Below are 15,353 nucleotides of genomic sequence, written 5' to 3'. Positions count from 1 at the left end.
CTTATCTCATTTATGGTCTGTGCTGTAGTGTGGTTTGAAGAGTAGCTTATTGAAATGGAGGGGTGTGGCCTAGGGAAGAAAGCCCACTGACTTCCCAGACTACTCTCCATGGAAGTTATTAGTTCCTAAGGTTTTGACTTACGAAGTAACTGATGTAGAAACCAAGAGTCACATTTTACTTTTGAGAACTGCAGTTCATGTGAACTGGGTCTTCATGGTTGCTGGTTAGCCCACTCATTCCCCATAGACAGGTGTACACAGGAACTTGCAGGAGGAGCAGTGGGAAGTCAGTAAATGCCTAGTGTCAGCAAACAACCGTAGCTTGATATACCCGTTTCCACTCTGAGGGTAGACCTAACACATTTCCAGAAGCATAGAGAGAAATAAGTCACAGTCTGTACCCTCTAGGGGATTGTGTTTTAGTGAGGAAAGCAAATACATAGATATACATGTGGATCCACATATACATATACTGGGTTAGCCAAAAAGTTCCTTCATTTTTAAAGTTAAAAGACACAGTTTTAATTTTCACCATGAACTTCATTGAACAAGGTATTCATCATTTTGTTCCATTACCTTCTGCCATTTTTCAGGCAACTTCATAATTTCATCTTCCCAAAACTTTTTTTTTTTTTTTGCAAAGAATAGTTCCAGGTGTCTTTGATAGTCTTCCAAGGAATTGAAATTTTTTCCATTAAGAGAATTTTGTAAAGACTAAAATAAGTGGAAATCTGAAGGTGCAGTGTCTGGTGAATACAGTGGATGAATCAGAACTTTGCAGCCAAGCTGTACCAGTTGTTGCCTGATCATAGAAAAACAAATAGTCTTGCACTATCCTGATGGAAGATTTTACATTTTCTGTTTACTAATTCTGGGTACTTTTTATTGGGTGCTGCTTTCAGTTGGTTTAATTGGGAGCAATACTTGTTGGAATTAATCGTTTGGTTTCCCAGAAGGAGTTCATAATAGAAGACCCCCTTCCAATCCCACCATATACACAACATCACCTTCTTCAGATGAAGACTGAACTTTGATGTGGTTGGTGGTGGTTCATTTCACTTACTGCATGATCTCTTCCATTACACATTATTGTCCAGTATCCACTTTTAATTATCCATCACAATGAAATGTTTTCATTACATTTAAGTAGAGAATCATAAGCAGAATTATAGTCAAGAAGGTTTTCCCTTAACTTAAGTGGAAGCCCAACATCAAAGCTATGAACATAACCAAGCTGGTGCAAATGATTTTCAACATTTTGTTTGAATATTTTGAGTATATCGGCTATCTCCCACATGGTATAACATTAACTATTCTCAATTAATGTCTCGGTTTGATTCCAATCAACTTCAACTGGTCTACCTGACTCTGGCCCATTGTCCAGTGAGAAATCTCTAGTACAAAATTTCTCAAACCACTTCTGATATGTTCAACCAATCACAGCACCTTCTCCATACACTACACAAATTTTTTTTTTTTTTGCATTTCAGTTGCATTTTTACCTTTCTTTTTTAAATAAATGCACACTGATAACCACCTGACCTGCCTCTTGAGAAACCTATATGCAGGTCAGGAAGCAACAGTTAGAACGATATGGAACAACGGACTGGTTCCAAATAGGAAAAGGAGTACGTCAAGGCTGTATATTGTCACCCTGCTTATTTAACTTACGTGCAGAGTACATCATGAGAAATGCTGGGCTGGAAGAAGCACAAGCTGGAATCAAGATTGCCAGGAAAAATATCAATAACATCAGATATACAGATGACACCACCCTTATGGCAGAAAGTGAAGAAGAACTAAAAAGCCTCTTGATGAAAGTGAAAGAGGAGAGTGAAAAAGTTGGCTTAAAGCTCAACATTCAGAAAACGAAGATCATGGCATCTGGTCCCATCACTTCATGGGAAATAGATGGGAAAACAGTGGAAACAGTGTCAGACTTTATTTTGGGGGAACTCCAAAATCACTGCAGATGGTGATTGCAGCCATGAAATTAAAAGACACTTACTCCTTCGAAGGAAAGTTATGATCAACCTAGACAGCATATTAAAAAGCAGAGACATTACTTTGCCAACAAAGGTCCGTCTAGTCAAGGCTATGGTTTTTCCAGTAGTCATGTATGGATGTGAGAGTTGGACTCTGAAGAAGGCTGAATACCGAAGAATTAATGCTTTTGAACTGTGGTGTTGGAGAAGACTCTTGAGAGTCCCTTGGACTGCAAGGAGGTCCAACCAGTCCATCCTAAAAGAGATCAGTCCTGGGTGTTCATTGGAAGGACTGATGCTAAAGCTGAAACTTCAATACTTTGGCCACCTCATGTAAAGATTTGACTCATTGGAATAGACCCTGATGCTGGGAAGGATTAGGGGCAGGAGGAAGGGATGACAGAGGATGAGATGGCTGGAAGGCATCACAAACTCGATGGACATGAGTTTGAGTAGACTCTGGGAGTTGGTGATGGAGAGGGAGGCCTGGCGTGCTGTGATTCATGGGGTCACAAAGAGTCGGACATTACTGAGTGACTGAACTGCACTGAACTGAAGCACTACTAGAGCCATCTTACAGAAAAATACAAACCTTTTGACCAACACAGTAGATACACAACACATGTATGAATAAATTATGGTGATATCTGAACTGTGGCTTAATGACAAACAAACATTCTTGCTTAGGTAGGTCAGGTACTGATCCTGATAATTCAAACAACCTTTTTTCCTGGTGAAACAGTATTTTAATGGGGACATTTTAACATGAAATATCAAGATTCTATGATTGGGTGAGAGTGGTATGGTTGAAGTGTGTGTTGTGTATTGCTCATCACTTTAAAAATAGTAAAGCTTGGAAGTGGAAATTTGTCTTAAATTTAGGGTCACAAACTTCAGTATGGATGTTTCAATTCAAGGATGTGCCTAGGTGAGCAATGTAAATGTCTGCTCAGTTCACTCAGGTAATGATTAGGTCTCAGAAACCAGGGAGCCAGCCCTTCATTCCATCCTTTGAAGATGTTTTTACAGATGCCTGCCCTCATTCTTTACATGCTGATTTTATTGTGTCTCAGAAGATAGCTTTAATTAAGGCCAAGTTCTCAGAAGGTCCTCACCATTGTCCCAGCTCCCAGTGATAAAACCTAGTCTCCAGTTACTGGTGGCTCATGAGGAGCCTCCTGCCTTCTTAAAGGCCACAATAGGATCCCCAAATGCAAATCTTTCTTGCCCTCTTAGGATTGGTTAATCACCTAGTTCCTTAGACTCCCATTTTTATATAAATGAGGGGCTATTTGCTAACAACCTGCTAAATGAGTGAAGAGTTATTAATATTTGGGTTTTTTCCATAAAATAAAGGCTTACTAGCATTCTCTGTCTTATGAAAGCTTTCTTTTGTGCCAAATTGCAGACCTGTACTGTGCTTGTGAACTCACACACAGAGTTGGAATTTCCTGTTTTAAGATATCATGCTATCTTGTCTTTAATTGGTTCTGGTTTTCAAGTGTCACTATTCTTACTTGGTAATCATAAATCACTGTTAGTTTGTTGTTATTCAGTCGCTAAGTTGTGTCAGCTCTTTGCAACCCCATAAATTTCAGCACACCAAGCTCCCCTGTCCTTCACTATCCCCCAGAGTTTGCTCAAACTCTTGCCCATTGAGTCAATGATGCCATCCAGCCATCTCATTCTGTCTCCCCTTCTGCCCTCAATCTTTACCAGCATCAGGGTCTTTTCCAATGAGTTGGCTGTTGGCATCAGGTGGCCAAAGTATTGGAGCTTCAGCATCAGTCTTTCCAATGAATATTCAGGACTGATTTCCTTTAGGATTGACTGATTTGATCTCCTTGCTGTCCAAGAGACCCTCAAGGGTCTTCTCCAGCACAATTTGAAAACATCAATTCTTCATTAAACTGTTAGTTTAGTTTCATTATTTTTTGTTCTGTTTGGTTGTTTGACTAATCCTCCAGTGTGTAGTGACATGCATTTGAATCAAAAGTAGTTTTGGCCAGTTACATGAGGATGTATAAATTCATGTATCAGTTCAGTTCAGTTGCTCAGTTGTGTCTGACTCTTTGCCACCCCATGGACTGCAGCATGCCAGGCCTCTCTGTAAATCACCAACTCCTGGAGTTGCTGACTCAAACTTATATCCATTGAGTCAGTGATGCCATCCACCCATCTCATCCTCTGTCAAGCCTTTCTCCTCCTGCCCCCAATCCCTTCCAGCATCAGGATCTTTTCCAATGAATCAAATCTTCCCATGAGGTGGCCAAAGTATTAGAGTTTCAGCTTTAGCATCAGTCCTTCCAGTGAACACCCAGGACTGATCTCCTTTAGGATAGACTGCTTGGACCTCCTTGGAAAGGACTCTCAAGAGTCTTCTCCAACACCACAGTTCAAAAACATCAGTTCTTCGGCACTCAGCTTTCTTTATAGTCCAGCTCTCACATCCATATATGACTACTGGAAAAACCGTAGCTTAGACTAGACGGACCTTTGTTGGCAAAGCAATGTCTCTGCTGTCTAGGTTGGTCATAACTTTTCTCCCAAGGAGTAAGCTTCTTTTAATTTCATGGCTGCAGTCACCATCTGCAGTGATTTTGGAGCCCCAGAAAATAAAGTATGCCACAGTTTCCACTGTTTCTCCATCTATTTGCTGTGAAGTGATGGGACCAAATGCCATGGTCTTAGTTTTCTGAATGTTGAGCTTTATGCCAACTTTTTCACTCTCCTCTTTCACTTTCATCAAGAGGCTCTTTAGTTCTTCTTCACTTTCTGCCATAAGGGTGGTGTCATCTGCATATCTGAGGTTATTGATATTTCTCCCGGAAATACATGAATACATGTGTACATGAAATAAATTCATTTCCTGCTTTAAAAAGGTAGTTTGGGCCTATAATTTTCCAATAGCTAGATATTAAGACCTCATCCTCTCTCCACAAATATGAATGCCTACTGTGTATAGGCTCTGTAGTTGAAAAATGAATCAGGCCCACCCCACTTGCTAAAGTGGATGTATGTAGATTTTCAACCCCTTCTTCTGAAATTTGCCTCCACCATGACCCTTTGTTGTTATCACAGTCTTTTTATCATAGAGAAATGGAAAAATACATAGAGTATGTGGGCTGTGGATCTTTTATTCCACCTCTTATTCTACCTTGCACTTGCCATTCACTGCTGCCATTATTCCTCTCTTTCTAGGACTCCATCCAATCCCACCCCAAGGAGGAAAACTGGAGATTGCTGGGATGGTTGTGGGCCAGTGGGCTGGCAGCAGATCCTCCAGGGGGCGAGGCTCCTTTGGCATGCAGGTGGTTTCTGTCGGTGGGCCAGGAAAGGGGTATGTATTTGAATAGGTTGGTATAAGCTAGTATCAATCAAGGTGCTCTTGGGAAAATGCCCAGCTATTGAACCCTTTTATTAAGGTAAGAGGCATGAACTAACTTTGCATTTTTAAAGCCAGTTTTCAGTTGAGTTCAGTAAACATATAATAAATGCCCTGCCTTGAAACAGTTTTTGCCCTAGAGGAGGACTTGGGACACGGGACAAGTCAGTATAACATAAAAGTGACAAATAGAGGTTTACACTGGTAACACAGAGGAGAGGCATCTAACCTAAGAGGGTCAAACTTGCTAGTGGAGGTGAGTAGTTAATTAAGTGAAAATGGAGGTATGGGCTTTATGTGTTCCTCATGATCACTTTCCCCTCCCCCCACCCACTTTCTCAAGGCATGGAAAAGAACAGACTGGTAGAGGAGCCAAAGGACACAAAAAAGGAAATAAACAAGTAAGTACCTTTTTGAGATGATCTACCTCTTCTTATTTTTGTTTTTGTTTGCAAGAGACCAGATCAGGCATGGAAACCTGGGAGCTTTTGTAGCTTCTCCCAGCATTTAATTTCATCTACCTACTCTCTAGCAGTCTTTTGAGGGTTAACCTGCCCAGGCTGTTCCCACAGGGCTGCAGAGTGTTATCCTTTTCCCTGAGTGAGGCCACAAAATAGAAACTTGGTACTGTGTCCTAAAGACTGCACTTAGCAAAGCATTACTACATGAACCATAAAGAGGCCAAAGTGAAATTAACAGTGGGATTCCAACAGCACACCTCAGTTTCTGTGGTGCTACCAGAGATGCTTAGAAAATTGGACTTTTGCCTTTGCTGATGATGGGAGAGGAGGAGGCACTGCCATTCTGCTTATTCTTGCTGGTTCAGAATGGTCTGAAACTCACTGGTCTTCAGATTCACTGGTCCCCCATCCCCCTGTAGAGATCCAAAATCTTGTACTGGTTTCAGACTGCTGGGCTCCTCGTAGCATAGTAACTATCATTTCTTAAGTGCCTGTGTTCTCCAAAGCCCTCTACTAGACATTTTACATGTGGTTTCTAATCCTCACAAAAGTCGTTGATGAGACCATTCTGCAAGGCCATTTTACCATCAGTCCTCAATTCCAGCTCTTCTCTCATGTATACAGCCAGCCCTCATTGCATCCATGTTACTCCCATTTTCTAATGTTTTCACAAGGAATACAAATTTGCTTTAATGTTATTTTGAGTCCAACATGAAACTACAGTGATAAGTCCCCTACACGTGTTTTATAATGTACTCCAAAGCCAGAAAGAAGTGACTTTGGGTTTTTCTGCAAAGCTTCTCAGCTTTTTCCAGAAACTGCTCAGTAAGGGAAAAGGGATTGCACTGTGCAGGAAAATGGATCACTCGGGTAGTCTCCCATAAGGTAGTACCCTATAAGATAGCCCTCTCATAAGGTTGGAGAAGGGAATGGCAACCCAATCCAGTATTCTTGCCTGGAAAACCTCACGGACAGAGGAGCCTCGTGGGCTACAGTCCATAGGGTCACAAAGAGTCGAGCATGACTGAGCACACATACACATACACAAGGTACTACAGCCTTGATGAATTCACTATGATTCAAGGACTGATCAGTAGGCATACAGCCTAAAAAAACTTGATATCTTTGGTGCAATCATAGTGGATCTATCTTTCAGTGGTTCGCTCACATTAACCAACACCACAGAAATAGCTTTGTGGATATGGCTAAAGGAATGGGGGAGGGGACGAGAAGGGAGAAGGTGAAAGGTAAAGTACTAATTTACAGTGGAAAGAAATAATGGTCACAATATATTGTATACTTTTTCCTAGTCACTCTTATAAATACATGTACTTATTATTCCCATTTTAAACAGGAGAAAACTAAGGCTCAGGAGAATAAAGCATCTTGACCATCAAGTTAATATTAGAGTTGGCATTCTAGCTTGAGCTGACTGATTGCAAAGCCCTGTACTGTGCTAATTCTGATACAGTATAACAACTGTAATTGTTAGACAAGATTCATACCTAGGCCTGCCTGACTCTTGTATGCATGCTCTTAACCATGTCTAATCAGAGCTTGCTTTCTCTAAGAGCAAGCTGCCAAGGAGGCTATGGTATCAGAAGTTTGCCTGAGGGTGTGGAATCAGAACAGTAATATTAGCTAGCAATTATTGAGTTCTTACAGCATGCCAGACGCCACCATGCTTTACATGGTGTGTGTCATTGATTCCTTATATGAACCTGTGAAATAGATAATATTATTCTCTCTGGTTTATGGATACTATTTGATATCTAGTTAATATATACTATTTAGTTCAGTCACTCAGTAGTGTCAGACTCTGCGACCCCATGGACTGCAGCACACCAGGCTTCCCTGTGCATTACCAACTCTTGGAGCTTGCTCAAGCTCATGTCCATCAAGTCGGTGATACCATGATACCATCCAGCCATCTCATCCTCTGTCATATACTATTATTCTCTTCTAGATGGGGAAACTAGAGGGGAAAAGGGGATGATAGATGATCTTAAATTCCTCTTAGCTAAGATTTCTGGGGGTACTGTTACTTACTCTAGAGGTAGCCTGGCCAAGGAAATCCTTACATTGACTTTGTTTGTAGCTAAGGCATCTTCCCATCTGAGATAATTAATTGTTCCAGTTTATTAAATATTCCATTACAGTCCTATGAGGTTTTGTGTATTCTCAAATTCTTCAGTCTCTTATTTATTACATTTTTATTTCTTTGTTGACTGACATGGCTAATTCCTTCCATTACTAGTTTCATCTTATTTCCAGGTTCTTGAGAAGAACTTCACAGTAACCTCTATGTTGTATAGGTATTGGAGACAAATGATCTAGCATTGAATCTGGCAGTGCCACTTACCAGTTTTGTAACTTTGGGCAAGTTACTTACCCTCTCTGTGCCCTAGTTCCATCATCTATAAAAATGGCAGAATTGGTATCTACCTCAGAATTATTCTGAGTGTTAAATGAGATAATATAGTGAAGTCTTTAACATAGAACCTGGTACCTGGGAAGTGCTCAATAAGTATTGGTAGTTATTATCTATAATGACCACATATTCAATGGGCATTAGATTTCCATTATGTATTGTGTCAGTGGAAAGAACAATGTCTTTGGAATCAAACAGACTTGGATGCAAATCTGGGCATGCCAATGACCTTGAGCAAGTCATTTTACTTTTTTGAGCCTCGTTTGTCTTTCTTTGAAACCAGCATCAGAATACCTGGCATGTCCAACCACTTAATAATCAGAAACTCTTATTATTACTAATAATACTCATTGGGAGCCAGTACTGCACTTCAAGGTGATGTAGTTCATGGCATTAGCATTTCAGGAGCAGTTACCATTGCTGAAATTAAAACCAAGTGATTGTTTTTAGTTATGAAAGATTCTGTGAAATATTGCACATAGATCTTATCATTTGTTTTCTTTTCCTTTCATTTACAAACCCAGCTGTTGGTATTGGATGGCTGCATGAAAGTTAAGAGAATAAACTTTAGAGGCTGACTGACCTGGAGTGGAATCCTGGCCCCACTACTTTCTACTTGTATCTCCTTAAGCAAGTTACTTTAATCTTTTTGAGCCTCAGCTTCCTCATCTGTAAATGGGATGTCACAATATCTACCATTTAAGGTGCCTTTTGGCATTTGAAAAAATATACTGTAAAACTTGGTAAATAGTAGCTGGGCCGTTATTGTGTTGTTGTCATTGCCGTTAGATTCGAGTTAGATCCTTTTGTTGTCACCCTAAGTTCTCCAGACAGTGTCAGAGTGTACTAGGTGCTAACGAGCTTTGGGCTTTTTGGTGTTTTTTAAGAACTGAAGCAGTTTCCACAGGCTAGCTTATAAACATGCTTGGGAAGGATCAGCCAGTTTTGGGATTACCATTCCTACTGACTATCTCTGTTTTTGACAGAGCTCTTCAGATGGAGTTTCTAAATCCCTGGAGCCTCAACAAGGTCGGTCTCGCTCACAGGTAGATGGAAACAGTGGCACATTGATCAAGGAAGAGAAGAATGATCATCTTCCAGCTCCATCACAGTGTGCCTTATCCAGAGACAGCAGTGTGTATAATAATGGTAACCGGTACTTCCCTGGGAAGAATGGTGAGAAGAGCCGCTTACAAGAGCAAAAGCGAGGAACTGTGACACAACAGAAAGAGGAGTAACAAGCAAGAAGATGGCTTCAGCAGATCAGGAAGAGGGGAAAACCTATACTTCTCTGATTTTAGGCCTAAGTTAGAGGAGGACGTGAAATGCTTATCCTAGTTTTGTTCAGGATTTTGATGGGGGTGTTCTTTGGTATCCATCTTTTCCCCTTCCCTGTCTTTTTCTGGGCTTCCAGACTCAGCAGTCTGTTTCTAGAGAAGCTCTGATCAAATATGAATGGCAACAAGACTGGTTCCTATTCTCAAATTGAATATATAGTGCCAATATTCTCTTTACCTCCCCTGGGAGGCTATTAAGGCACAGACTATTGGGTATCATCACGTAAGGACCTACAGAAAAGGTCTAGCTTTGGTTTTCTGAGTCTTTATTATGATGTTCATTTACAAAACCCATGGGATGGTGGATACAGCTACCTATGGCTTCCTAACTTGTTTTTTTCTTTATGAACTGGTAGGGCCTTCATGTATAATCAGTATCCACATCCTTCTAACTCTTTTCCCCACTCACCTATGCCAGGGATTTGTACTACCGCCTCTAGCTCTGGCCTGACAATCAGATAGGTAGATGTTTTCAGGAAAATGAGGTAGTGTTGGTTATTTTATTTTTTTAATTCTTTTTTTAATTTTATACACTTAAAATAACTACCAATGGCCTTTGTACTGGGGGATTCAAGTGAGTCGAAAAAGTACTGGGCAGATTTTTCCTGCCTCTGAACTAAGGCATTATTTGTAAAATAGAAGATGTGGTGCAGTTCACCCACTCCCTGCAAGGGTGGGAATCAGTGTAATTAAATGATGTTCTAAAGGGAACTCAAAAGACTGTGTGCGTGCGTGCGTGCATGTGTGTGTGTCTGTCTGTGTATGGATGTTTGGGTGGATGTATATATGAATGTGTGTATCTATATGCATACACATACCCTTTATATAAAGAGACAGATCTATTTATCTATATATATTTTATATATATATATAAATATATGTGTATGTATGTATATATAAATATATATATGTTGTGTGTGTATATATATATATATATATATGTATACATGCACACACATACATACATGATGATGTCCCAGAAGATTTACTGAATTTCCCAGAAATGCTTCCACTGCTATGGAGTGGTGGGTTTCAGAAGACCACAGTTTAAAAATCCTTACTAAGTCGTAGCCCATCACAATTACAAGAAGATGGGCTTCTCTAAGCAGACAAAAAGTACTTTCCAGAGATTGCCTGTTCAGAACAACAAACAGTTGGATTGTTACAAGCTTAATCTTGATCAGAGTCCTCACATCCCCTATGGTAAAAACAGGAGGTTGGAGTAGGATTGGGAAGAGTTGGGCGTTTTCTTATGAAGGAGCAGCCTGGTTGGGAGAGAGAAAGCGGATGGAAGGTAATTACCAGGGCTTGCAGCCAGTTTGGGGAAATCTCATCTGAAACTCTAGGATCAAACTGGCCTTAGGCTAGAATTGATTGCCATGAATCCCTGAAGGAGAGTGGGTAGGGAAGTGTGAGGAAATCGACAATTTGATTTTACATGCCTAGATTGTTTCATTTATTCATTGACATTTTGACTACTGGATCTTTTCATTTGCTTTGCAAGGAAGACTTCAGAGGACTCTGGCCTGGGCCAACAGGGGTGTTCTGTGGAAGTTTCCTGGCCCCCAAGTAAGATCAGAATCTGCCCGGGACAAAGAGTCTGTTACTCTTTGCCAGAGATACTCTTGAGACAACCTTGCACTTCCAGTTTCCCTCCTCAGCAGCCTAAGTATAAGGGATGGGAACATGGCTTGCAACAGATTAGCATGTGTCTTCATTCAGGAATTGAGGCTTCTAGCCTCATACACCTCCTTTTGGGCTTTGTAATATTCTTGCCCAAGAAGTACCATTTCTACAGGAATACAACTGACTAGACTTCTAGCAGGGTCCTCTCTCTTTTTGAAAAACCTCATGCGCCTTAACCCAGAGCAGGTCCTGGGTGACATTTTTCTAGACAACCAGAAAGCTGTTTGCTTACTGCCCACTTACAATGAGTGTATCATGAAAGATTGAAGATGTCTCAGATTGTTTTATCCTAGTCTGGCCTAGTTTAAGAGAACCCACAGTTTGCAGAGGTGGGGAGGTCTAGAATGCCTCTTCCCCTACCCAGACACTTCTTACATAAACCAGAGCAGGATGACAAGAATGCATACCCAGGCAAATGTAACCAATAATAAAGTGTACAAAAGCTTCCTGTATGGAGTTGGCTCCCCTAGTTTTCCCTGCTCTTTTCCTAGCCTGCCCAACCTTTCACAACATCTTGATGGTTAGGACTTCTGTTTCCAGCAAGAGAAGGATTTAATAGCGAACTTACATGACTTGGAAATTTCTTTCTGGAACGACAGAGGGAGGAATCCTTTGGAGCTCTAAAAGTAACCAGAATCACTGAGCTGTGTTGACTAGCTAGCTAGCTCCATTTTCTATTTGGAAGTACTTGGAGTTATATAAGGTATTTTCTTCAGTTGCTGTTTCTGTAAATCTTGAATCTATTTGATATGATCAAATGACAGTATTGTTAACTCTCACAGCATTAAGAAGATATATTATTTTGTAGGCATTCACTGTGAGAAGTAAAACTGCTGTTTGACAGGGATGATTCCAGTTTGCCAAAAGGCTTGCTTTTCTCCCTTCCACACACTTCCACTTTCTCCTAGCCTGGCCCAGGATGAAACAAGTGACTCACTTCCAACTTTGATTTTTATTTAGATTCAGAATTTTGAGTTTGTAAGGTTACAAGAAAGAACTATAAAGGGCCATAGTCCTATGTTTTATCTGCCAAGACATATAATTTAGAAGTCAGAAAGACTAAGGTTTATCACTGGAAGATTAACTTTTTCTAGTTTCAAGATCAACTTTTTCTAATTTCTTTCAAATTAGGAAACTGAGTCTGCTCTTTGTTGTGAGTACCACTTGAAGAGACTGTCATCCTTCATTTGAGGTTCAATTTCTGACTTTCTTGGACAAAGTCATACATCATTTAAGAAACCCCAGGAATGACCCCTTTACTTTGTAGGGCCATAAGCAAAAGCACCCTGGATATATACAGCCACAGATCCTCAAGGACTTGCAGTTCTTGATTTCTGCTGGTGTATCTTGGGGTCAGCCTATAACTCCCACCCTTATTCAGTGGCCAGTCTAGTCTGGACCAGGCCTGATAAAACTTCTGCTCACTTGTACCATTTTCATTCTAAGCCAGTAGGACTTTGGGTAGACTTTAAAACCGAAGAAATGGCACTTGCTTTGGCTAGTGACATTTGATTTTTGTCTGCATCTTGATTTCCTGGCATCATTGGCCAAGTCACATTAACTTGTTTTAATCACTGAGAAAAACAGTCATGTAAGGCATTAGAGAGGGTGGTTAAGAAGGGGCTTGGGGTAAGAAAGTTTATGTAGGGTAAAAAGAATGTGGAAGTAACTGCTTGGCTATAGAGATCCAGTCCACTGGAACCTTAGAAGGCTTCTGTAAGCATGTCAGTGCTACCCTTTCGGCCTTTAAGACTCCCCACCCCACATTGAAATGACAGTACAAGTAGACCACAGTTTAAGTAGTTAGTTAATTCTACTAAGGTTTAATCATTTTACCTGTTCAGTTCCTAATGCATATTTCCCAAATATGCTTGGGGTTTCGGAGGGTAAGTTCTCACTATTCCATTGTGTGTCACCCTATGTTTTTCTCCCTCTTGTGACTTTGGCACCTTCTTTTATTTGACTTTCCATTTTCTTTTCCCTTAGCTTATTGCTATAGTCTGCTGGTGCAGGTAGAGCTCAGTGTACCTATTCCCCTATTACTGCTAATTATCTTCAGGATTGTCAGAGGTTATTTTGCTGTTCTAAGAAAAGAACTTCATATTTTTTTTACAAAACATTTTTTCCAAGGTAAAAGCAAAATAAAATGCCCCCTGTGCTAGGGTGCCCACTGCAGCTTTTGACATTGCCCTTGTACTTTTTTATAGATGCTCTCTTTGTCCGTGTTGGTAGTAACTGATGACTAGTGGATTTTCATGTAAATGAAACAAATTACATATTTCAGTTTTTATTAATCATTTATAACCCCACCAAAGCTGATAAATTCATTTTAGTTACTTCCCAGAAGACACTTCCTCATCCACCTTTTATTTTATTCTATTCTATTTCTAGAATAACATACTAGGTAAAGAAACTTTAACTACAAGGATTCATTGATTTTTAGTGCTCCCTGATAAATGATGTTATTGACCAATGTAAAATCTTTCAGTGTTTTTTCCTGTGTTAATATCTCTTCTCCTGTGCTCTTGACAGTGTGTTTAGTGGATGGATAATATGTATTTCTCTTCCAAATTCCCTGCCTTTTTGGCCCACCTCACCACAAAAGCTCCATAGTTTATTAATGTAAGTTTGAATGGATGCTTCTTAGGGGAAACTGCAGGAGTTAAGGAAAGTGTTTCAGAAAGGAATGAAAATGTCTCAGGAGTTGTTCTGTGATGGAAATTGGTCTGGTGTTCTGTTAATGCTGATGGAAAGAAACTTACAGTGCTTAATAAAAGTCTATTCTTTCAGTTAAAAAATGTGAAATAATTTTGGGTGTGTGAAATTTAATTTTCCCACTTCTGGATTTTTTTCTGTAAATGGAGGATATACTTGTCTCAATTTAGAAGTGTTAAACAGAAACTTAGAAGCCTGTTTGTAGTTGAACATTAGAGCAAGAGAGCTAGTACAAGAATCATTAAAAGGAAGGGCATATTTTTTTAAATATAAATTTATTTTAATTGGAGTTTAATTACTTTACAATATTGTATTGGTTTTGCCATACATCAACATGAATCCGCCACGGGTGTACATGTGTTCCCCATCTTGAACCCCCCTCCCACCTCCTTCCCTGTACCATCCCTCTGGGTCATATTTAGCTTCCTGCTGAACTTCTTTATTTGGATGTTCTAAAGGCACCTTTGACTTCACATTTCCCAAACCAAACCTATCTTCTCTTCCAAAGCCTGCTTCTCTCCATGAGTGACACTACCTTCTACTCAATTGTCTATACCACAAACCAACCTGGGAGTTATCCTTGATGCATGCCTTTCCCTCATTTCTCAAGTCCAGTTTGTGACAAGATCTGTTGGTAACACTCAACCATCTTTCTTTTTCTCACATCTGTCCCTTTTATCTCCCCACTTGCTGTGGTTTAGTTCAGGCTTCCTTATGTTTCACCTGAATTGTTGTAGTTGCTCCTCTGCCTTATTCCTAACCAGGCAACTGTGAGCTAATTTTGTGTCTACGCGTATGTACCTTTTCCCAGTGAAAGGATGCGTACCTTTTTCAATTGCTTAAAGAAGTCTTAAGAAGTTAAGAACCACTGCTTTAATCCATCATGCTTATCAGCTTCCAGAGGAATCTGTCCTGACATGCTACATGCCTGCTTCCATGGTGCATTCATGATCTGGAAGCCTCATTTCCTGCCACCCCAACTTGCTCTAGCTACACTAAAGCGCATCCTACACATTACACTGTTAATATCCACTTCTTCTCATTTGCTTATATCATTTCCTAGAATCCCTCTCTCTCCTTGTCTCTGGTGCAGTGTCAACTTTTCCCTCCAGATTCAGCTCATGTCTTTTTGGTTCTTTTCCTGATTCCTTACTGGGGTCCCTGTACAGACTCACCACAACCAGTCCCTGTAGCACTTCACTGTATCTCTGCCACTATACTAAATTTGAACAACTTTGTCTTGGCATCTACCACTGTGCAATGTTTTAAAAGGACACATGCACCCCAATTTACAATAGCCAGGACATGGAAGCAACCTAAATGTCCATCACAGAGGAATGGATAAAGAAGATT

General features: G+C 40.2%; 1 protein-coding gene across 2 annotated transcripts in view; it reads left to right on the top strand.

Moving 5' to 3' along the window:
- The window catches only part of FAM120C (family with sequence similarity 120C), a 165,017-nt gene extending 150,924 nt beyond the window's left edge, over positions 1-14,093 (top strand). Inside the window, exons 14-16 of one of the 2 annotated variants that reach the window (XM_040266048.1) lie at positions 5,187-5,325; positions 5,714-5,771; positions 9,249-14,093. In XM_040266048.1, coding sequence (XP_040121982.1) covers positions 5,187-5,325; positions 5,714-5,771; positions 9,249-9,500 — 449 coding nt within the window. In that variant the 3' untranslated portion in view covers positions 9,501-14,093. The remainder of the gene's footprint in view (positions 1-5,186; positions 5,326-5,713; positions 5,772-9,248) is intronic. The other variant, XM_040266049.1, reaches the window with a different exon arrangement.
- Positions 14,094-15,353: the final 1,260 nt, after the last annotated feature.

This window comes from Oryx dammah, unplaced genomic scaffold (genome assembly GCF_014754425.2).
Source record: "Oryx dammah isolate SB20612 unplaced genomic scaffold, SCBI_Odam_1.1 HiC_scaffold_23, whole genome shotgun sequence".
NCBI classification, from domain to species: Eukaryota; Metazoa; Chordata; class Mammalia; order Artiodactyla; family Bovidae; genus Oryx; species Oryx dammah.
The sequence above is the reverse complement of the archived record's forward strand: the minus strand, read 5'-3'. Positions and strand labels throughout refer to the sequence as shown.